At 40.3% G+C, this 23596-nt stretch overlaps 1 protein-coding gene and 1 long non-coding RNA gene across 3 annotated transcripts in view; one reads left to right on the top strand and one right to left on the bottom strand.

Annotated features, from left to right (window-relative positions):
* LOC118341303 overlaps positions 1-23596 on the top strand; it is a 26757-nt gene continuing 3161 nt past the window's right edge. The window contains exons 1-3 of the long non-coding RNA XR_004797421.1: positions 1-79; positions 195-435; positions 1402-1481. This is a non-coding gene — a long non-coding RNA (uncharacterized LOC118341303). The remainder of the gene's footprint in view (positions 80-194; positions 436-1401; positions 1482-23596) is intronic.
* nectin3a (nectin cell adhesion molecule 3a) overlaps positions 17710-23596 on the bottom strand; it is a 31105-nt gene continuing 25218 nt past the window's right edge. For both annotated transcript variants that reach the window (XM_035679527.1, XM_035679526.1), the window contains exon 6: positions 17710-22291. In XM_035679527.1, coding sequence (XP_035535420.1) covers positions 21639-22291 — 653 coding nt within the window. In that variant the 3' untranslated portion in view covers positions 17710-21638. The remainder of the gene's footprint in view (positions 22292-23596) is intronic.

The raw sequence follows: 23596 nt of genomic DNA, 5'->3' as shown, positions 1-23596 counted from the left end.
AGCCCGAGCACTCTGGAGACATGACAGCACTGTTAAGTGATTTGAACAAAGACATCGTCTTAATCACTGCATAATACATGTAAACATTAAGTCATTCAATTCAATCATTTTGACATGAGTTAATAACAATAAAGACTTCATTCCATGTTGAAATAACCAAAATAGTCAAACAAAGTGTGTGTTTTCTTTCACAGGGCAGGCCTTCACTCAGTTCCAGCTGGGAGGCAGCTACAGTGTCTACAAAACATCAGGGGGATACTGCAGCAGCCCGGTTGGCCTTCAACCTACCCAAATTCTCCCACACTACACTGCTCCTCTGCAACCTGCACTGCTTACTGGTGGCTGCTTGAATCAGATTTAAGACACTGGTTCTTGCATCGTGCCTGCGAGTGGCTCAGGCCCATCCTACGTCCAGCCAGAGCAGCAAGTGAAAGTGTAAGTGAAATGGACAGCAGATACTGTCCACTACGCTCTGCTACTGCCAATCGGCTCACTACTCCCTCACTACGAGGGAGGCCCAGCTACCACTCAACAAAATCACAACTGTTTTGTCTTGGCTTCACAATGCTGGAACAAGCTCATTGACATCAGGGCAACAGACACTGTACACATCTTCCATCACACACTGAAAACTCATCAGTTCAAATTACACCTTGGTCCAAGGAAAGCTTTCTTTAACTGTACTTGCATGATTCTTGCAAATTTTGCATTGCATCTTATGGTTGAATGCACTTATTGTAAGAACGGTTTGTGCAATAATTCCCTGCTTTATGTTTATCTATATAAATTGACAGTGCAAATCTATGTAATGTACTTCAAGGCAATCTGTACAATGTGTTACAAAGAATGAAAAGAACCTTCATTTCAGTGTCACCCATTTGTTTGTTTTTTAATTTGTACTTCTTCAAGAATCATCCAGGCCCACTGGATATTTTTTTTAATCTTAATGTGAAAAAACCTCAAATCCATTCAATCTTCACCCAACTATGAGACTGTGACTATGGTTAAGTTTAAAGGTTAATTATGGTCATGAAAAATAAATAATTGTTATGGTTTGGTCAGGTTTAGGCAACTAAAACACTTTTCACACAAAGTTTGTGGTTATGATTCATAAAAAGGCAAGCGTTTAACGCAGGTCTGTGATGGGACACAGTCTCCTCTTTGTGCTACACACCCAACCACATCCTAACTTCCTTCCTTGCTACAGAAAGGACAAACTTCCTGTGTTGGCACTGGATGTTAATCGCGAGGTGCAGAAACACAATATACCCTATACATACACTGTGGGCCATACAGGGATACACACACAGGCATCTGACTGTCACAGTGAAGCACTTCTGCCTTCATGCTGTCTTACGTTATATAAAACCCTAATTTTCTGCTCTGAATTGTCTGTTGCAGATGTTTTCGTGACAAAGTTACACTCTACTGTGGAAGATAAAATATTGCCTATTGCCGTTTGGAGATGCCTACTGCAGGAGGTAATAAATGAGTTAAAGATGTTGCTTTCGTTGACAGCAAGCTCTTAATTAAAGCAGTGTGGGATAATGAGAGTTCACCTCCTCTCAAGCATGCACTGCACTAAACTCAGCTGACACAACAGAAAATTCACATGCAACCTTAGACCTGGGGGACAAATTACTCTGGCACCGGCCAGGCAGGGACTGTGCAGGAAGGCAAGCAGCAAATCAATACAGTTTTATAGACCTGAATCATGCCTAAATGTTCCTTCTTAGCTCTGCTACTGTCATTCATCTTTCTGTATTATGGCTGTACAGGAGAGAGGCGACACTCCCACACATTCAGACTGCTGTGATTGAGATGACTATGTTTTCCCTCTCCATTAGTTGATGGGAAGTCTCTATTCTGACTTTTGGATCTTGTTTTATAGTTTATAGAGTCCATTTCACATCGATCTGTACAGGTTCAGGTTATAAATGTAAAAGACAAAAAGTGCCTGATGCAAAGTTTGTGCAACAGGACTGTTTTGGATTCCAGCTAAACCAAACTCATGGCTGCCATCTACGGGCACAACTGGTAACTGATAAGAGTTTTGAGCAGCAGCACTGTTCCCCCTGTATTCTCCATCCTGCCTGTGACATAAAGTAGTTAAAATTGGCCCCACCTTTACCAGCGGCAACATTAAAGTGATTCTTACACATTAATGCATCCATAATTATAATACAATTTTATGATATACATTATTCTGAAATGGGTGATTCTGCATAATGAGTACTTTCACTTTGGTAGTTAATACATGTTTGCTTCTAATACTTTGTAAGACAGTATTTCTACACTGCTGTATTGGTACTTTTACTTAAAGCAGCAACAAGGAACTTTAATTGTGTTGATTCTGGTGGCCCCTGTGGACAAAGGCGGAAGTTTCTACATTCATTGATTTCAAGGGGAATCTGAAAGAATCTGACACCTTGGCAGACATTAGGAATAATTATAGAGAAACAGACAATCTTTCCAATGATAGTCTTGTGTTAAAAGCTCCTTGCAGGTTTAAGTAAAGGATCTGGGTATTTCTTCCACAGCTGCCAAGAAATTAACACATGCATCTATATTCTGAAGGGCAGTGTCACCTTGAATCTTACCTTTGTATTGTTAGTGTCATTGATCAGATTGTTAGTGTCATTGATCAGATTAAATTAAATCAACCAAGCATGCAGTATGTATATTTAAAAAGCACTTGTCATGATAATAAAATTGGCTCCTGAGATAAGTTGCAGCCTATTAACCAGTGTGAGCAGTCATGAACACACACAGAGGGAGGCCCTTAGAAATCCCTGTGGCGCCTCTTGTGTACGCAATGACCGCTCAACCAGTGCATTCCTGCAGCAAACTGTACTGTAGGGCTGCCCATGTTAACACAAGTTTCAACACAATGACAACAGAATCTAAAGGGACATTCCCACACTTTCAGCCTCTAATAGGGGAAATCGTATCTGCCAGCCATTATCAATAGTTTCAAATGAGACTTTCAGCCTGGAGGTGTCTTTAGTGTCCCAGTGTGACCGCTCTCTCTGCCTCTGCCAGTAACACACAACCTGACCTTCATTTTACCTACACTGACTCAGCATTTGCTGCTGCCTAATGTTAAGTGATTATGCTGCCGGTGACGCCCGGTGGGTGTGAGAGGCATTTGTCAAGGATCAGTCCAACATCCTCTTAACCACAATTTAAAAGCCTAAGAAGCCTGAGACCGTAAATGCCAACTATCTGGACTCACTCATCAGAAGCTAATTGATTTCTTTAATGGGTGAAAGTTAATGATGAGCAGTAGGTTTTCCACTATAAGTTTATTGTGAAGCATAAAGTCCCTTTTAAGTGAATCCCCTGATCAATACATCTTTTTCATGTTTCACATTTTTGTTTTGTTCGTTTTTTTTTGCAGTTTTTGATGTCAAAATTCAAATGTAAAGAAGGGATAGTCGATATAGTCCTTTACAGGTCCAGTGTGTAACATGTATGAGGATCTACTGGCAGAAATAAAATATAATGTTCACAGCTATGTTTTAAGTTAAAAAGTTGTAAAAACTGGAAAGAAATGTAGTATTTTTTACCACAGTCCCTGAAACCTTACATGGAATCATGCTCCTCAGCATTTGACATGATCTAATATATTACACCTTCAGTTTACCTTACAAAACCTTCTGTTCTTGCTTATAATTAGATTTGGTTCATGTCAGGAGGAGAGGGTCATTTTCAGCTAAAACCTCACATGAAGACTGAATATGTGATACAGGAAGTAAGGTTAATATTTGAGGGTCGCGTTACAGTGACTCAGGCTGCAGTGTATGAAATGGATCTGTTTTAAGGAAACTGAAGTCATCAATAGGTTTCACATTTTCTGTATTGTGTGGCAGCATTTAGTTTTGAGACACAGTCTGTCACTGCTGCACAGATTCTGTGAGGAACTCAAGTTGAGTTTTATTTTTAGGGATAGAAAGTTATACTATTCAAAACAAGGAACAAGGATTTATTTTGCCATGCTGGCTGCTTTAGGAGGGTGGTCAGTTGGTCCACCTGAAAGATCTCAATAACTATTGGATAAATGGTCCCCCAGATGAATCCTCTGGACTTCGGTGATTCCCTGATGCTTCCTGTAGTGCCAACACAAGGGCCACATTTAGGGTTTTGAGTGAAATGCCTTAACAACTACTGGACATGTTGCTATGCAATTTGATACTGCTCCTCAGGATGAATTGTAATAACAACAATAATAATCATAATAACAATCAGGTAAAAAATTGAATGTGTCTAATACTTCAGTTTATAAAAACCAAGCTGCAAAATGTCCCATCAGTCTCAGTTGTACTTCATGTGTAGTGTTAATTCGCAAATGTTAGCATGCTAACTAAACAAAAACTACTAACTACAACTGAAATGGTGAAAATGACAAACATCAGCATCGTCACATGTTAGCATGTTGCTCTAAGCTTCACTCTGCCTAAGTACAGCATCACAGAGCTGGTGGGATAGTTGCAGTAAATGTTACTCTATGTGACTATTTTTAGGAGTAATATACATGTTTAGTGCTCCAGTGAGTGCCTCAAAATAAACTACAGCGGCCATGATAATAATACTGAAGGGACATTTCACCTATTGCAAAGTGTCTAACTAATGTGTTTTTAATATTTTTTTTACAACAACAGAGCTCAATGACACAGAGGAATACGATATATCAGGCTGTAGCTACACAGTCAATACTAGAATCAATTATTGTTGTTAAAATTTGGGTGTTTTCAATATGGATCATATAGAATATCACAGGCCTTGTGCTTTAAAACAGATAATCAATATTTTTATCACAGCAATGTATCAAATGACACTTTGAAAACAAGGTGAGAATTGTCACCTGAATCTGCAGCTCCAAAACTCACTGTACACCGTACTAACGACAAACAACAGACCCAGTCAACAAACGTTTAGTAGCCAAACAGCTAGATATCTCCCTCAGCAGTTGGTAGAGACCAAAAACATTTGCTATAAGAGAGTTAATATTGGACTTACATTGGCCAGGTGGACAGAAACACAGCTCCACATGAATGAGGATGTTGCACCATAACTGCTGGACGTGTAAATAAGCAGCTGTTTCACTTATAAGGTGATAATAGGCAATGTTGTGTTCATAACTTCTTTCTGCTGACCCCAAGTGACCAAAAAAAATCAGTTACTGCAGTCTAAAGATCACAAATTACGTTCATGCATACAGTGGCTTCTCCAAAATGAGAAAAACAAAGATTATTTTCCCCTCAAAAGCTCAATGAGTGATAACTTCCTCTGACTAAAACTATTTTAGCCATTAATATCCATTCCGGCTGTTATTTATGTTTACAAAACAGCGAGCATGACAAGTAGAGGACAGTGCAGAAGCCACTTGTTTGTTTTGAAAAGTTGACCAAAACCAACTGTGAGATAATGTCTAAACCCAGAGACACACTTTCTGCACACAGCTGCAACTCCCTCGCCAGCGTAAACACAGCCTAACCAGTGACCTCTGTCCCCGCTGGTGTCTTGGTTTGGTTGAGATGCACTCCCTTATTATAACACATAAGTCTCTCTCCTCCTATATAATTACTGACTCGCTCCTGGCAAATAGCTGTTTAATGACATCTCAAATTTTGGAAAGAAAAAAAAAGAGCTCTAAACTTCTATTTTGAGATTTACATTCCACTTAATAATACTAAAGGGGGGGGGGGGGGTGGACATTTTTGTGAGTAAAGTTGGTCTGACTGGAGCCAGACGCAGGGGCCAGACAGTTTTATTGCATTGTGGGATTACTAGCTGGCTGAAATGAAAGTGTATCGTCACGGCTACCAGACCCCTGATCCTCACGGCTGCCGAAGGGCCAATGCATGACCTCTAAAGGTAACACAGCCCGGGGAGATTCTTATACAAGAACAAACACGTATTTTAGCCAAAATAAGAATGCCCCGTGACATTTGTTCTGGTATCTCCACAGGAGACACCCGGACATTCAGCTAATTAGGAAAGAAAAGTGCCCTGGCTGTGCAGGATAATGTGAAATTAAAATCAGGTGAGATATTGTTTAGTTCCAATAAAACGGTCCTAATAAAACAGGTCTTATAATAAATATTAATAACAAATACACAAAATGCCAAAATAACAAAGAAATTGTAATGTGTTGTTTATTAAACCTTTACTTAACCTGGATGTCTCTTGGGAAACTTTATTTACAAGACAGACATTTCTAAAACGGCAGGATACACATAGTCACACAAACCTAATTTATAAAATTCACATAAGGAAAAATTAAACAGGACCTTAGAGGCGTGAAAATGAGAAGTTTGATTATTCAACACAGTAACACTGCTTGTTTTTCGAATGTTGTCTAAATGTCTGATATGTAGCTGTGAAGGAAGTACTCACATTTATTATTTAAGAAACAATGTCACGCAGTAAAAATAAATATATCACAAGTAAACCCTCTGCACTGAAAACAGTAAAAATACATAAGCAAACTTACTTTGAATATCAAGTAAAAGTACTAAGTGCTGGAAAGCATTCAGTACTGTATATGATATTACTGGGTAAATATTATTAGTGATACTGTTGTGAAAGTTGAGTTAATGTAAATTTATTTTGTATACTATGAGCTAGTTAAGTCTATTGTGACGCAGAATATTTTATAAACAGGTTACAGATAAACAGAAATATTTGTATCTATAATAAAATAGTAGCTGTCAAATAAATGTAGTGGAGTAAAAAGTACTTAATTATATTAAGTAATTTATTATAATTCCTTCTCAAATGTATTTGAGTAGAAATATATAATAGCATCAAGTAAAGTACCTAAAAACTGTATCTAAGCACAGTACTTGACTAAATGTACTTAGTTACATTTTATCGCTGCCAATATGGAGGCAGAGTTTCCAGATTAAGTATAACTTGTAAAGTATGTAGAGTAAGTTCAGAACAGACTCTGGAGACACTGAAGATTATCATAATGTATGACAGCTGTTGGAAACAAGATAAATCATTTTGATGAAAAGATACATATGAATCTCCTTTTGTATTCTTACTGAGGGCCTTCCAGTTAACACATAAATTATATCGACGAGTTTGTGCCATTAAAATAAATACACAGAGATTAATGGTAGACCAGATCAAGTTTGTGCAATAGCAGGACTGTAAAGAGGTTTTTAGATATACTGAAGTCATGAGCCTAGTCTCTCCAACATATACCGGATCCCACAGATATTTTGAAACTCTAAAATGTTTTAATTATTTGGATTTGACATTTTATCAGTTAATTGTTTATTTATATTTTATTTAAATGCTTCAGTTACATATATATATGGAAATAATATGGTCCACAAGCTGCTTTCACATGGCCAGGAATAAAATGATATTGATTAAATGTTAAATCCTTTATTCATTCACTTTTTTCAACTTTGAAATTATTGTGTATAAAAATACTAGAACCAGTTGTGTTATTTTTTACTTTACTTGTAGCATGTAATTATCTTGGTTGCTAAAAAACCCAAATTCCTAGTAAAATACAGAGCACATGTTCAGCTCAATGGAAGGTACACCCTTGCACAGTACTGAGTACTATGCAGGTACATACAAGGTATATTAGCTTTATTATGAAGATACTTTTTCCCATTCAATTCCACCTGTTTGTAATGTTAAGTAGCTTTTGCACTGTGATTCCTATAAATGTGTATAGGCTTTATTTCTGTGCAATTGTTTTTTAATTCTGTTTGAATTTGGTATTGTTTGGTTCAAGCAAGGGAGTTGAGTGTATCATCTGCATAGAAATTAACCTTCAGCTGAATTTTTTTAAATTGTTTATAAAAACAGAAAACAGAACAGGTACTATTAGAACTTTGTTACACCTTTTGTGATCCTCATGACCTTGGACATGATATTACCTTGACACTTTGTGTTCTGTCTGAAAGATGATACCCAGTACCTAAAATGGGCCAGTACTGGCAGTACTGATGATTTTTGTCCCCATGAGTACCCTTACTTCTTATTGAGTACTGCCACCTCTGGTAAGAATAGCCGTACCCACCACTGAGGTCACAGGTACTTTTTAAAGGTTTATGCAATAAACAATCTACAAATAACTACTTTGATGCTTTGATGCCCCAATCCCCCCTAGCAAGTTCAGTTTTTGGACCTCTGTATTTTTAAAACCCTGCATACAGCAACGCTGACGACGTACTCCTAAATGCCTGTGTAACTGCGTCTCCATATAAACACCTAGCTAACTTAACGCTAAGAAAACAGCACTGAAAATGTTAAAAAGGATAAAAAACACCAAAAGAATTAGGGTTAGGGTTGTGCTGAATTAGGATACTAGCACCTTTTTTAAAACCAATTCAGGCACTGATGATACCATTTTGGCTTATTTGCTTTAAAGGGACACTTCACCCATTTGCATTAAGCTTTGTATCGTTAGAAACCCAGTCATATTTTTGAATGGTCGTGCACCATTCCCTCATTTTCCCCTGACGGGAGAAAATATTACGGATTCAGTGTTGCACTTCCAATGCTTCCAATGATGTAAAATCGTCATTTTGCATCACTGGAAGCAGGAAGTCTCATATCTTGTAGAGTGGGTGAGAACTACAAAACCACTCTTTTCTCTGTCAAATAGGCACCAATTGAAAATTTATTTTACATTCTCGACCTACATATATAAAACCACTTTCAATAAAGATTAATGTTTCCACGGTTGAAATGCTTCTTTAATAAAATATGATTTTGCCCATATTTTCCACCGCTGAAGCAGTAAAGGCACATCTGAAGCCTGACATCTCAGGAGGAAGTAAAGAGGAAAGGTCAGCATGTATATCCTTATTCTCATTCACTCCATCACACCTTCTAACTAATGGAACTGTTGCTTCTCCCCACCTCTGATCCTTTTCCAAGTAACCGACCCCTCCCCCCTCCATCTGAACAGCAAGCATTAACATGTGATTGGTCAGCAGGGAGTAACCTGCGATCATTACTGCCAATAAACCCGAGTGTGCATGAAAGTTCAATCTGACAGGACGGATAAAAGGTGGAAAAAAAATGTAATTTGTTGGAAATCCACCTCATACCGACACAAAGTGGAGAACAGGATGAAGGCTTAGCTGCCTTTATCTAACAATCCAGAAATGAAATTAAATTTAATAAACCTTTTACTTTCCCTCCTGTTGGCAGAAACAGTGGAAATGTTCTGTTTTTGTCTTCAGTTTTCAGTCTTCTCTCCTTCCTCTGAAGCCGCGGGAGCAGCAGCCTCCGACTCCTGACCGTCGCAGCATGAGCGCAGCGCTGGCCAGTGTTAAGTCTCAGTAATTAAGATTTCACGCTGTTCGACTTTAAAAGCTCCTAAATGGGCCTCCCGCAGCGGACCGACCCTCCTTGTTTAAAGTAATTTATTCGATTTGACATGAGTTGTGCTTCACCTCATCCTCGCCTCTCTCGTAACACACGCCTGTGTTATGGTGGAACAATGGAGTTCCTCTCCTCTTTTTGTCTCTATTTGCTTTTGTTGTCCCTGCTTCTGTATATAAAGTGGCAGTGTTTAATTAAGTCAAACGTGCCTCCGTTATAGATGTGGTCATAGACGATTAGGAAGTCAAGTGGTCAATCAGGAATCTATTGTAAGAAGAGAAAAGTCTAGAACAAAGAGAGGAAATGGTAGATGAATACCATTTACAATTTACATGTACTGATATTGGAAAACGATGGTGATTGTAGTTTTTCAGTCCATTATACTCTTAATAACACTCAATTAATTCGAATTTGTTTAGGTTGTGTGATTCATTAAAATAATTGCAAAGAGTAACATCTGTACACTGACCCCAAACCACAACTTTATTAAAATAAATTGTTAGGTCAACATGTGTAAAAATCCCCAAGCCTATATATCAATAGGCTTAGGGACAGATTAACCGCACCATGGGGCCCCAGTGAAAAAATAAGCTGTGGGTCCCTGTTGACCCATTGTTTCTCCCACTCTCTGTGCCCTGTGTATCTATTAGTTAGAAATTAGTTTGTGGTACCGTGATTAAGCATACATTTAGGAATATGCCCTACAGAGGTCAGAAGTACAGCAACACTTGTGGTATTAAGAACAACTTCTTGTGAGACCAGTGAGTTTCAGTCACCGTCAGGCTCATCATACAAAGAACATTTAAATAAGATGTATGGGACAAGAATGTAAAAGTTACACATAAATATTAATCAACGAGGTAAATGTCCTTGATAAACACAAGATAATAAGAAAAAAGGCTTTTAAATCACATTTTGACTCAGGGTCCCTCTACAACATGTGCCTCCAGATTACATGAGAATGCACTTGTCACCTACAAGCGCCTGAAACTTCTTGTGGTGACATTGACATTGTGGTTTTCATGCTGCATGCATGTTTAACGGTTTACCCATGACAGACATAAATAACCATCACGCCCATCCAGGGTGATAAGCATCTAAAAAAAAAGAAGAAAAAAAAACGGTTCAAGTTGTTTACAATGGAAACTCAATTTAGAAGTACATTCATCTCAAAGAGAAGGAGTGCAAAAACAAGAATACATTAAATACATCAAAGGTCAAGTAGACTGTAACATTTAGGCCATCAATGGAGTCTGTCATGTTGAACCGCCATGTTTCTACAGTAGCCCAGAACAGACAAACACTGGCTGTAGATTCTCCTTCGTGCTTGGAAGGGGAGGCCGAAGCAAGGGAGTTGCAATCTGCAACTCCACCACTAGATGCCACTACATCCCACACAAGGATCCTACAACTGTAAGCTACATGAAACATTATAATGTCACACATCGCAAAGATGTAGATGTAAGGAGACATTTTATTTAACTTTTGAAATGGACATCGAGAGGGTTATTAATGTGTTCTTACAGTGCTTCTTTGTCATGTAAAATATATTAAAATATATTTTTTTCTTTTCATGTAGCATACCACAGTTAATGAGAGAGGCAACACTTTAAAATGTATTATCTCAGAGGGGGAGATGTCCACCAAAGATGTAAGTGGAGTCTGTGTTTGAAAAGATAAAAGAAGGGGGAAAAAACCCATTTGTTCTTAAAGAAAAACAAGCAGCATAACAGACAAAATGGGCTAATATGATAACAAGAGTCATGAAATTAACAAGGTTGTAATGATGTAGGCCTCTATCTGCTTTAGATATGTGAATGCTCTGTCTGCCCCTGCAGTAAATCAGAGCTATAAATCAGATATGTTAAGGCTGTGCTGATGTTGTTGTAACAAAAAAGCACATGTCCTGACTGTAAGCCCGAGCCTGGGTGATACATCATCCAGCCGAACAGCTGAGCCTGACAGGCTCATCTGTCCTAGTCAGGAAAGGTCTCCCTGTTAGATAAAAGACTGAAGAGGAAGGCTGGAAACTAAAGGCAGCAAACACAAATCAGAGTTAAACAGATGATAAAACAATATAAAACCCAAACTAGCTGACTGATTCATAATAAGCTGAGCTTGCAGAGGTCTAATGTGAGGTGATGTTTTATGACCACTCATCTGCTCCAAGGACTTGGAACTAACAACAGCCTCCGGTGGTGGTCTTCTGGCTGCTGAGCTCTGACACTAAGGCAGGCAGCAGTCACATGACGGACGCAGTTACGTGCACAGATGCACACAGTTGGTGGTGGCAGAGCGGACAGTGGACGGCTGGTCCGGCTGTCAGACTGCATACACACGACCAGGTCCAACTGTTCACAGGAGGCACGAGGAGGGAGTGGTGGGTGTGTGTGGTCAGTCAGATGAGATGCTGCTTCTTTGGGCCTCGTAGGAGTCGTGGACTGACAGACACAGGCAGGTGAAGGAAACAGAGCTTTAACACTAAAAATAACAACGGCAGGCGCAGAGAACAGCAGACATGCAGACAGACAGAAGGCTCTGAAAGATAGATGGTTGAATTCTTATGTCAATTTGAAGTCTTTTTTAGCCGTGCTAGCAGCGCGGCAATGGTTAGTTGGTCCACCGCTTTGGTTCAGACTGAAATATCTGAACAACAATTGGATAGATTGCCATGACATTTTGTACAGACATTCATGGTCCCCAGAAGATTAATACTGCTGACTTTGGTGATCTTCTGACTTTTCCTCAAGTGCCTCCGAGGGGTTGACAGCTGTAGTTCAAAGTCAAATATCTTAGCAATAACAATTAGATGGATATTCAAGGTCCTTGGGGATCACCAACAACTTAATTCCCTGACTTTTCCTCCAGAGCCACCAGCTGGTCAAAACCTTTGCAAAGAAATAACTTAGCATTTACAGCCCGGCACAAAATCTTCTTCATGAATTCTTATTATTATTTTGTGATCCCATGACTTTTCCTCCAGCACCACCAGCAGGTTGACATTTCTATTTTCTATTGACAACTACTGAAGGGATTGTTCTGAAATTTGATACAAATATTAATTGTTCCCAGAGGATGAAATATGAAGGATGTCCAAGTACAGACTCACAGAACTGCTAGCATGGCTGTAAAGGCAAACTTTCTCCAGGCACCTGACATATTCTTCCAGCATACATGTATATTAAGTTGCAGATCGAGTCCAGTCCTCGCTGCCATTACATCTGCTCCATTCAATTGTGTGTTGTTGTTTCCTTTTATATACCCTACGGACATTTCCCAGGGAACATTGCATTGTTTTGCAGGGATTAAAATTCACTGAAGATTATATCTGCTCCAGCACTGCAGAACAATGCAGGGGGATGTAGGGGTCTCCCTGTCACGGCCCAGTAAGATGGCTGCCCACCCATTCTGATCAGAGCCTGTGGCATGCCATGAGCCCAATTAGAGGCTGATCCATAAGAAAAACTTAGTCTCATATGTAAAACCGTATAACTGTCTGCCCCTTGCCCTCCAACATGTGTGTGTTTTTGTCTTTAGATGTGCGTGTGGGCGGCAGAGATGGTCACTCTGCCAAAAGGAAGAATGATCCTATGGATATTTTCTTACCAAATCTGTATGTTTATATCTTATTTATTAGGCCCCAGAGAAAACCACTCTATCATCCCAGTTTAATTTCATATTGTGCAATAAGATATGCTTCTCTCAGTACTTTTCTTTAAACCGTCTCTGGAAAACTTTCTGAGTCAGCAGAGAGAAACGCAGGCTCACACTGTTTCTGAGCAGCAAGCTTTTCCACGGTGGCAGAGCGAGCTGGGAACACAGCACACAGGATCTGATCTGTGAATGGCCCTCAGTGCAATCTAGAGTAACAATGCGGCTCATCGATGAAAACCTTCATTGTCTTTGCTCTCGGTCTCAGAGGAGTCGCTGCACAAAGGGGGTTTTGTCACGGTGCCCAACCTCTCGTCTTTGTCGGAAGTGCACATCTATACAAGTCAAAATTTACTGCTTAAAGGTGATACATGTAGGGGGGTTTATAAAAATGTCATTATTCAGATAAGAGCTGTGTTTCTATTTTGCTACTGTGAGATTTTACACCAGAAAAAAGATGATTCTTTACTTTCTGTCTGTGATGGTAAAAAAAAAAAAATCCTACATGAAGGGTTTTAGAGATCAACACTGCAGCACAAAGCAGACTGCCTGCATTTGACTGTCATGTCGGTGATATACTGCATCATTTAAATGCTCTATTATACATTACAATGAAAACCTACACTTGTGGCTTGTACATCACAAAAGGCAGAGTGAAACAGTAGCAGTCTGCAAACAGACAGACCGGAGGCCACATGTTTCTTTTGTTTTTTTTTCACAAACCTTGAAAGAAGAAATTGAAGGTTTACTTGTCTATTTGTTTTTGTTTGTATCTTTTGGACTTTGTATGTTATTAGTGACAATGGTTGTTCAAAATGCTTCTTTATTTACTTTACTTGCACTTTTGTTTAGGGTGGCCTTTGTTTAGGAAAATATATATAGCATATTAAGTATTTAAGAACAAAGAAAGAAAAACCAACAAGGCCAGATAAAAAAAACATCTGTTGACAGAACAATTTCAATGCAAGGTCCTTTTAGTACTGTTTGATGGTATAACACGATGTTCTGCAGCAGATGGAGCATTCACAGTTTTCATCATGAAATTGCAGATATTTTAAAAGCACTTTAAGGTTTGAAATCCTTAAACCTGCAATACCTTACAAGTTGTAAACACAACATCATGTCAATGTCAACCTTTTTAAGTTCACATGGTTAACTTGTTAACAAAAAGTTGCAAAGTTACACATCCAGCAACATTATCACTTATTTGGAGTCGTGTTTGTGTCAGTCCAATAATAATTAAGTCCAGTAGTTGCTCTCCTTTTAACTCTGTTTTTGGTCTCCACCAACTCCTGAGGTAGAAATCTGCCTCTTTAGCAGCTACATGCTCCACTGTGTTCACCAGCTTGTTGCTAATTTTGTCTGCTGTTTGATGCTGAGCAGGTAGTGCACAGTCAGCTTTTAAAGCTTTTTTTCTGTGGAAGATGTTAAGCCATAAAAAAACAAAACAATGAGCTGAAAGACACTATAAAGGATGATAAAGCTGAGAGGAACTGCAGAGTCAGGTGATAATTCTCTGTGGGTTCGTCACTATGAGCCTTTCACATTAGTCATTTTAATCATTGTTAACATGCAAATATTGATATAGCAGCTTAATGTTGATGTTTCAATCCCAAAATAATAATAACAAAAATGCTTCTCATTATTCTGTCGGATAGAGGGACAACACTAACTGCTCATGACTGAAACTGACCAGAGATTTAACTTTTTTTCCCCCGGTACTTGCCACCACTGTCTCGGCCACAGGTGGCTGCTGCCCTGTAGCCTCACACACTTCACACCGAGACAAGGGCCAGCGAGACCGCAGGCCATGTGACAACATTTTTGTTGTAACTGCTTCGCACTCTCCCACCCTCTACAGCATTTCATTATTTCCAAACCCATGAGCTCAAACAATTTGTCTGTTCAGCTCAGTCAGCTGTGGCCTTTGATGTGAGCTCCCCGGTGCTGCGTTCGTGTTCATTAGCTAACAATCAGTGTTTTTGCAGAGGAGGAGGAGGAGGAGGTGGAGGAGGAGGAGGAGGACGGTAGGAGCACAAAACAAAAGTGGCCACCTCTCTTTTCTTCAGTCTGAATTAATAAATCATGAAAGGTAACAAAAGAAAACAACACTGCTGATACACTGGCAGGAAGAAGGAAAAAAACAGGCATTTTTACAAGAATAGTTTCTAAAGGTTAAAGTTTGATGCTCTCCACTGCAGCTTCTTTGGGTGGGGTCTTTAAGAATGTTTTAAGAAAGGACCCGCTGTTTTACGAGGGAAACAAAACTAAACACATTTGCTGACGGATTCATTAAGTGTGAAAAAATGCCCCTCGCAGCCATCTGCCAAAAAAAAAAAAAGGAGGAAAAAGGAGAAGTAACCCAAGCCCACCAACACAGCATTATTTACCCACACTGCCTGCACAAACATGCAGATGGTAGCAGTGATGGATTAGGCCGGGGTTATCCCAGTCAGGCAACACCGTGATAATAGAGTGAGTGCTTTTGGGCTGGGGCGACGTGGACGCTGAAGTGATGAAAGTGAAGTCCAAGAAGGGAGATTTCTGTCCAACATGCCACAGAGGATTAAGTATCTGGTTTCTCCTCCAGGTCTTAATCTGGACCAGAGGGGACGATTGTCACTTTGCTAAACAACACATATTTATAGTGCTTGTGTCACCTCCAAAGCCAGGTTAACGCTGGGGATTAAACACAGGCACTTAAGAGTGGGAGGACCTGGATTAGGGGTTCCATTCTAAATTCCTTTGTAAATGTTTTGAGGGCATAATTTCAGTGTGATAAATTGACAATATTTAAGGAGGCAAATCTCTCTCTCTTAGAACTGATGGGTGACAGGAGGGAGCTGTGGGTGGTCAGCGGCCTGCCTGGTCGATGCAGGTGTGACATTAAAACGCGGCGGCCTCACTCGCTTCACTCTGTGAACCAGTGATGAAGAGGGTGCTGAGTTAGACAGGATGGAGAGTTGTGTGAAATGGGTCAGTTAGTTACTATCACAGGTGTGGACAGTGCGAGAGGCTGAAGGTGACAGAGACTGATGGCCACCGGCCTAAAAGACAGAAACACCTTTACCTCGTATGGGAGAGAAATCGCAGGGTAAATATTTGCAGCTCTGCAAGTTGCCATATGTAATCTTAAAACCCTATTTTAACAAACTGGTGAAACTGGTGATTTTCTGATTAACTGGTTAATCATTTAGTTCAAAAAGGTTTTCCAGATCTGATGGTGGTGTATTTAGTTTGCTTCTTTTTTCTGTGCAGCAGCCCCAAACCCCAAAGATAATAAAATTAAAATGATATAAAACAGGAAAAAAGCAACAATTGCTCATATTTAAGAGGCTAGGACCACTAAAACACCCTCACGGATTATGTAGATTCTTTCAAAAAGCAGCTAAAGAAATACCTTTTTAGACCTATATGCACCACATTTGCATTTTCTGTATTTATTTAATTTTTATTTTATTATGTATTGTGCCTCTTTATGTTGTACATTGCAAAGCCCTTCGTGACTTATGTCTGTGAAAAGCAATAGCAAATACACACACACATTTTACTTACTAACTAATTGCCATATTTTTGAAGTTTTTAGCTTCAGCCCATGATACACTGTGTATGTTTAAGTAAGAAAGAATGAAAATGATGAGATGGTGGTGGAAGACATGGAGTTTGATTAAAGCAATTAAATGAACACTTAATAAAAAAAAGATGAGACCCTACTGATCACCAGGGGCCAATTCAGAGAGAAAAATATGCTAACTGCATACCGCTGACAGGTCAAATAAAGAAAGCAAAATAAAAGATCTATCACATCACTTTATATATATATGAAGAGTGCAATTTGTCGATCAGTTGATCAATAGTTTAAATAATGAGTGTGTGGTGCAGTGGTTAGGAGGTAATCCATGTTAACATCAACGTCCGGCCGCAGACCTCTGGCTCTCTGCTGCCATCCAAAAAAGGCTAAATGCAAACAATCCTAACTCACTAGATTTCTTCCAGAGCTTTCAGCCACATCACGTTGGCTTCATCAGCAGGAAAATTTGCTTTTTGGTTGTCATGAAGATCCTGACCTTAGCATGGAACTTTGGTCACATGGTAACAGTTGGTTATCAGCGGTGGTGAGCATGGCGTGCGGCTGAAAGAAACGTAGCAAGTGGAATTTTCTCACCGTGGTTTCTGGAGCTTTCGATTGTACCGCATCACCTTCCTCAGTTTGCCCAGTTTCCATGTGAATTACTTTGTTTCTGATCACTTTTTAAGGACTTCTCGTCGGTTTTTGGTTCATACTGGTGAGTGAAAGTCCACTCCTGACCTCGGAAAACAGCAAATGACAAAACCATCCCACCTCAAGATCCATTAAATAGCTGTCCTTCAGTTTTTCAGCAGACCTGAGGAAGACTGTGTGATACGCTATGAAATTTAAACACTCACAAATCCACGACAACTGGGAACAACTAACTTAAAATCATGCTATTCATCAAATTGGTGTTACCTGCAGGGGTACTGCACTATTTAGTAAATTGCTTCAGTAATTTTTTCCTCCCCTGTGTCTATTGGTAAAGCTCTATATGGATGTGGGCAATCCAAATACTATATTCACACAGTATTCATCTAAAAAAGCTGATGCGAGTTAAAGAACTTAATAAAGGGAAATAAAAAAGCTCCTCTCTGAAAGCAGAATCCCAGGACACATTTGAGTGCAATAATGATGGACTTTTATTGCAAACAAAGGAACAAAATACAATCTACCGCACTTTCATCTCTGATTCCTGCGAGACATCAATCATTCAAAGAACAACATACAAAATAATTGGTCAGAAACTCTCCAGAACAAATATAAAATGCAGTGAAAACAGCATCGTTCTCTATGTTATCATGAGACAAGAGCTCCTCGAACGCTCGTAAGATAAACTAATACTCTGTGAAAATTACAGACCTCATACAAAAAATAAGATTTTTTTTTTCAATAATAATAAAAAAAAAACAGCCAGCATATTTACAGGACAATAATATTTTCAATGAATCTGGCTTGCCTAAATTCCCAGTGAAACTTTACTTATTACAATTTTCTCAGTAACCAACTTGTTACATGTGTCCTTTCAAAGTGTATAAGGCAATGACAATCAACCTTTTGTCTAATCTGATGTTTCAGTAACAGCAAATCTTAAATATCCAGATGGAAGACATTATTATGGACCAGTCAGTCCTCCTCTTTAATGATATTAATACCCTTTATATTAATGCTTTCAGTAATTGTCACTTTTCAAAGTTTCTGTGCATTGCTCTGCCCATCTAAGGCACCAACTATTCAGTAGGGGAGTCCAGAACAAACTGTACATGAACACATAAATCAAACGGCTAATCCTACGCTAACCCTATCAGCATTATGTACATGTAAATAAACACTGGTGATGAGAAATAATGAACCTGGTAGGTAGCAAATAACTTAATTTACATGCAAAGTGAGTGGTGAGTGACCAAAGCTGAACTTTACAAAAACATTCATCACTTCAGCTCATTTTGCGTTTGTCAAACAGTCTTTAGAGATGAAGCAGAAACAAAACAAAAAAAAGAAAATTTTTGGAGCAGAGACAGCAGTTTGCATTGAGCAACTTTACCAAATAAGAAACAAGTTGACAGCAATGAATCAGACGTTTAAAAGAAAAAGATGTGCGTGCATGCAGACACGGATGTGCTATATATCAACGAGTTGAAGCACTTTACTTGCCAAGTGCGATGAGAAAGAAACAGTTGATTAAAAAGCTCCCGGTTTGAGGCGAGGACCGCTCTTTGAATGTGGGCTGCAGTGGCAGATGTGTGGCGGCTGGGTGCGTGTGTTCGACGATGAGAGTGAGAGCGACATTAAAGTAGTTTATTCTCAGACATCTAAACCTTCGACCAAAGCCCTGGCATGAGAAAGTGAGGGTGGAGAAGGGTTAAACAAAAAAAGAGAGAGAAACTGTCCACCCACAATCTATTAAAACCCCAATAAAAAAAAAATATATCCAACCCCAAGTCCTGATCTGACTGTAACACACATATATGGTTCCTTCTTCTAGCAACAAACACCCTGATTGACTAAATGGGGATCTTTCCAAAAAGGGGTATGCTTTCACTTTCATGTGAAGCTTTGCAGAGGCCTCTTTGATCCATGTATCATTCCCGAGGAAACGAAAAAAAAAGAAGCACTAAGTGGAAAAGTGTAAGGTCAAATCAAGCAGTGAGAGATGAGATCACTGATGATGTCAACTCTTTTGTTACAACTTAATGTCACTGGGTTTGTTGTTTGTAGGAAAAATATATATCCCTTGGGGAGCCATTACACAGACAGCTCTAACCTAGATGGTTCTTAAACCGATTTTTTCACTCATGGATTAAATTTCTACTTTCCATGATCGCTGTATATCCTAGAGGAGCTGCTAAGGAGCCAAACCCCAACATTATAGCCTGTTCTGCGCTCAGCAGTGATGTCAGTCGCTCACAGTGTTTCCAACTCTTCTGTGAGGTATTCGCGCAATCATACTTCAATCACATACAAACTAAAGCTGAGGGATCACTTTATTACCGCTCCCTTCTCTGAGCTCTTTGACCTCTTTTTCAACAAGCATTCTGTTTATTTACCATCATGAATCACGGCGGTAGAGTGGCGAGCGGGAGCAGTGAAAGCGCCGGTGGTTCATGGAGCCACATCACGTCAGATGATGACAGCTGTGATAGTTACATCTGGTATTTATAACACATTACTTTGATCCCACGTTTTAAAATAAAAAAATATAATGACTAATTGGTGTTAGTCGTGCAGACAGAAATCAGAGGATACAGAGGAGGGAAAATGGAAAAGACAGCAATGCAGCCTGTTATCATGGCTAAGTGGAGAAGGCCAAGGCCTGGTTGGCTGCCTTTGATGTGTTCTGACAACTGTAATAACAGAGTTGTGCTTTTTCACTGCAAGAAAGTGACTGGATTAACACTTTCAATAATGATAATAGTGTGTTTGGTTAAAGTTATAATCCTTAAGATTTTTCTAAGTTTTTTAAGTCAATAAACCCATTTTTCATAGCATCTAAGGTCAACTGTAGTCATTTAAATTATTCACATTCAGTTTATCTTTATAGATTTTAATGGGAGTGGCGGAGTCTGCCATTCCCACACTAGAATCTGATTGCCTTACTGAACAGGGATTCAAATTAAACAATGCATGCATGTACTCCAGCGCATTTTATCTTGATATCAGGCTCACTGTTTACTGTTAGCATTCTTTTACACTGTGTCAGAGCTGTATTACGTTACTGCTAATGCAAACCGAATGTTTCCCACTGCCGCTGTTTCACGTTAAAAGCATTCAACTGGCACCCGCAAAAAATGTAAAGTATTTGTCGCTGTGGTTAGTGTAGATGGCCAGTTATGGAGCAAGAAGGAGCAGCAATCAATGAGGTGTTTGGAGGTGCAGGTGACAGGCAGCACACCTCCAACACCTCCAACTCCACAGCAAGCTAACCAGCTTTACTGTACCCTGCTGTTGTGTGCAAACCTACTCATGCCGCGTGCCGCATTAATCAGATCGTGGTCGCAATTATTAATGACTGACTTTCTTTATTCGCCAGTTTGTATGGTTGCACTGTACACAGATAGACCAGTTGCTCCACTTGTATTTCTAACAAAAAAGCTGTTCAGGGAGAGTTTGCTGCAGTATTAAGCCACATCAACCAGGACTGAAATCTTAAGGATAACAACTGTAGGAACAGAGATATCTGTAAAGCTGGACTGAAGCTGAAAGTATAAGTACTTCCACAGGGAGAGACCTCTTTTACTCTGCTGTCATCTCATCTTTACTCTCAGATCACAGGCTTTCCATTTCATGAATAATTTACAGATGATACTTAAAGTTTGCAAAAACCACTGTAGAACTCAAACAGAGGTTTACAAGGGGCAGTGTTTTTTTTGTAATGTACTACTGTCAGCCAGCTTGCTTTTCCCTCAGTACAATGTCTGTGTAATTCTCCCTTTTAAATCACGTGACTGACTTTCCCTTTAGCTTGATGATACATTTTGTTTTGTTTTTAAAAAATCATGCAATATCATTTGCTTTAAATACTGATTGTAGCCATGATAAACACTTCACCTGTATGAAAACGCTGTGCAATCAAGAGACCATTTTTTTCAAAATGCCACAGAAGTTGTGAGGTTTTATGGGAGCAGAACTCAGCCAGTCAGGGATATAAATACTTTACTAACAAGAGTCTGAAAACCTGACCTGTGACCTTTGTTAAAGACAGGTGCAAACACAAACAAGCAAAATACAAAACCTCATTCACATCAGTCGAAACTTCACTGTAAGCCAAAGCCCCTTAAGCCTGCACAGATAATATCAGTGAGGCATTCCAGCTTTTCTGTAGCTCCTCGAAATGCTACAAAAGTGTAATACAATCCACATACACGTCCTTAAGGTTAAGTGGTTACAATCAAGGCAGAGCAGTATTGTTCAGAGAGCTCACTGTGAAACTGAGCTGAGATTGTATTCCTCCTTTAACTGAAATGACACACCCTTTAATGATATTTATATCTGTCATTTGTTAAATTATTCTCAGTCATTTGTCCATTTTTTGTTTGTTTTTTTGCTCCTTTTCTCAAACATACCACTCTCTGCGTGAGATCACAGATCCGTCCATGTGGGACACATAGTCGCTGTCTGTACCATTGTCATAACAGTCCTCCGGCAGGTAGGGGGAGCCGTTGTTCACTATGGGGCTGTGCACAGGAGGCCCGCAGGGGTGCATGTTTTGGGTGTTGTAGTGATCTGGGTAGTAGTTTCCCTCCTTGAGACCCCTGTGGCCATCCCCCCTGTCGGCCCAGTCATCCCTATCCTTGCGTTCAGGGGTGTAGTCGGGGTAAATTATGTCTCCCCCCAGTTTGGGTTTCAGCTCCTGGCTGCCTTTGCTCGTCTTGTCTCCGTAGACCTCCTGCAGCTCGTGCGGCTGCAGGACGTCCAGCTGAGACTCCTTCTGCATGTCGGAGGGTCCCAGGTACTGTTTGGTGTAGTAGTCTCCTCTGAAGGTCCGGCGCTGTCGCATGAAGCAGGCCCCGCCGAGGATCAGCAGGAGAATCAGGAATAAAACTCCGCCTACAGCACCGCCAACTATAGTACCCAGGCTGCTGTCAGGTAAGGAGGCCAGCGTCGGGGAGGTGAACAGGCCTCCCCTCTCCATGGCAGTGCCGGTTCCAGAGGTGTCGTGGAAGAGGGATGCAGTGGTGCTGGGGGCCGCCGTGGTTGGGGGAGGATCTGCAGAGCGAACATACGATGAAAAGATTTAAACAGAGGAAGAACGGCAGATGGAGTGAGGAGTCATAAAGAAAAAAGAAAGTGGAGAAAGACCGCACTTTATGTTCTGTAACGACTGACGAAGCAAGTGTGAATGGTTTTTAGATTAATTTATAACAACACTGTGCAGTATTGGAGCAGAGACATGACTCTCTTGAGACTGAAGAATCTGGTGAAAGCTGTGCTGTAGAGCAAAAAGGGGGAAATAAGAGGGGCAGAAAGAGGTTAAGTGCTAAATGTCATTGTGTGCGTGCACGAGAGGAAGACAGAGAGGGATCGGAGGACAGAGGACATGCACTCATGAGCATCTGAGTGAGCGTGATTGGCTCTCCCTTCTTTCTTTCTAAACCCTGCTGTGGGGAAGTCATGTGAGAAGATGAAGCGCTTTGTGATCGATGTGGTTCCTGCATCTGACTGTCCTCCGGTGGCCAGCGTTTGTGATAGTAGCCAGAGCCGGAGAGAAAAAGGGCTGTGCGGAGCTCAAGGTCAGGATAAGTGTCTCCATTTTGACCTCCAGCCTCTGGGGCTAAGAGCAGCCTGATACCACTAGTCGATCTCTGCACAGACACATCAAAGGCCTGACTACAAAGCAACATGACTCGCACTAATAGAGGTCTGCATCACCAGGAGGTTTTTAGGCACTAGTTATCAAAACCGGATTCCCTGTAGAGCTTATAATGATTTCCACAATTTGTGTAACTGAGTAAGAATCCAATTACCTGCAATTATACGCTGTGTGTGAGCCTGAAGGATCAGGGGTAAAGTAAAAGCATGAGAGAGGATAATGGGGACAGATCAAGGTCAGTGAACTCACATACTAGCAATCGTCTCCTTCGTCAGTCATCCATCCCACCCTGCAGCGCGACATTTTAACCTCATGTAGGTTATGAGCATCTGCAACCATGTAGCTGATCATCTGAGTGACGAGCAGCCAAAAACCACAAGGCTGCAGAGACAACTGGGAATGTGAAACAGCTACACCAGGCAGCCACAGAGGGGGAGGGAATATAGCTGAGCTCAACCTGGCTATCTCCACAGGGGAGGGAAGTGAGAGGCCGCATGCCCAAGCCTCGTATTTGACAAGAGAAGCAAGATAATTGCTCAGTGTAAGTCCGTTGTGGACAGGATGTCAGCTGTGCTTTCGTTTGGAGCAGGACTCCAAACCAGGCCTGTACACAGATGGAGCCTGACAGCCTTTTTTTGGGGCTTCTCCAGCTCTTTCCTCTCGACAGTGAGAAATGAAAAGGGATTGTGTGTGTGTGTGTG

The sequence above is a fragment of the Morone saxatilis genome, unplaced genomic scaffold (assembly GCF_004916995.1).
Source record: "Morone saxatilis isolate NCDOM2014 unplaced genomic scaffold, NCSU_SB_2.0 Contig8, whole genome shotgun sequence".
In the NCBI taxonomy this organism is placed as follows: Eukaryota; Metazoa; Chordata; class Actinopteri; family Moronidae; genus Morone; species Morone saxatilis.
Note: the sequence above shows the minus strand (reverse complement) of the source record. Positions and strands in the feature narration are given on the sequence as shown.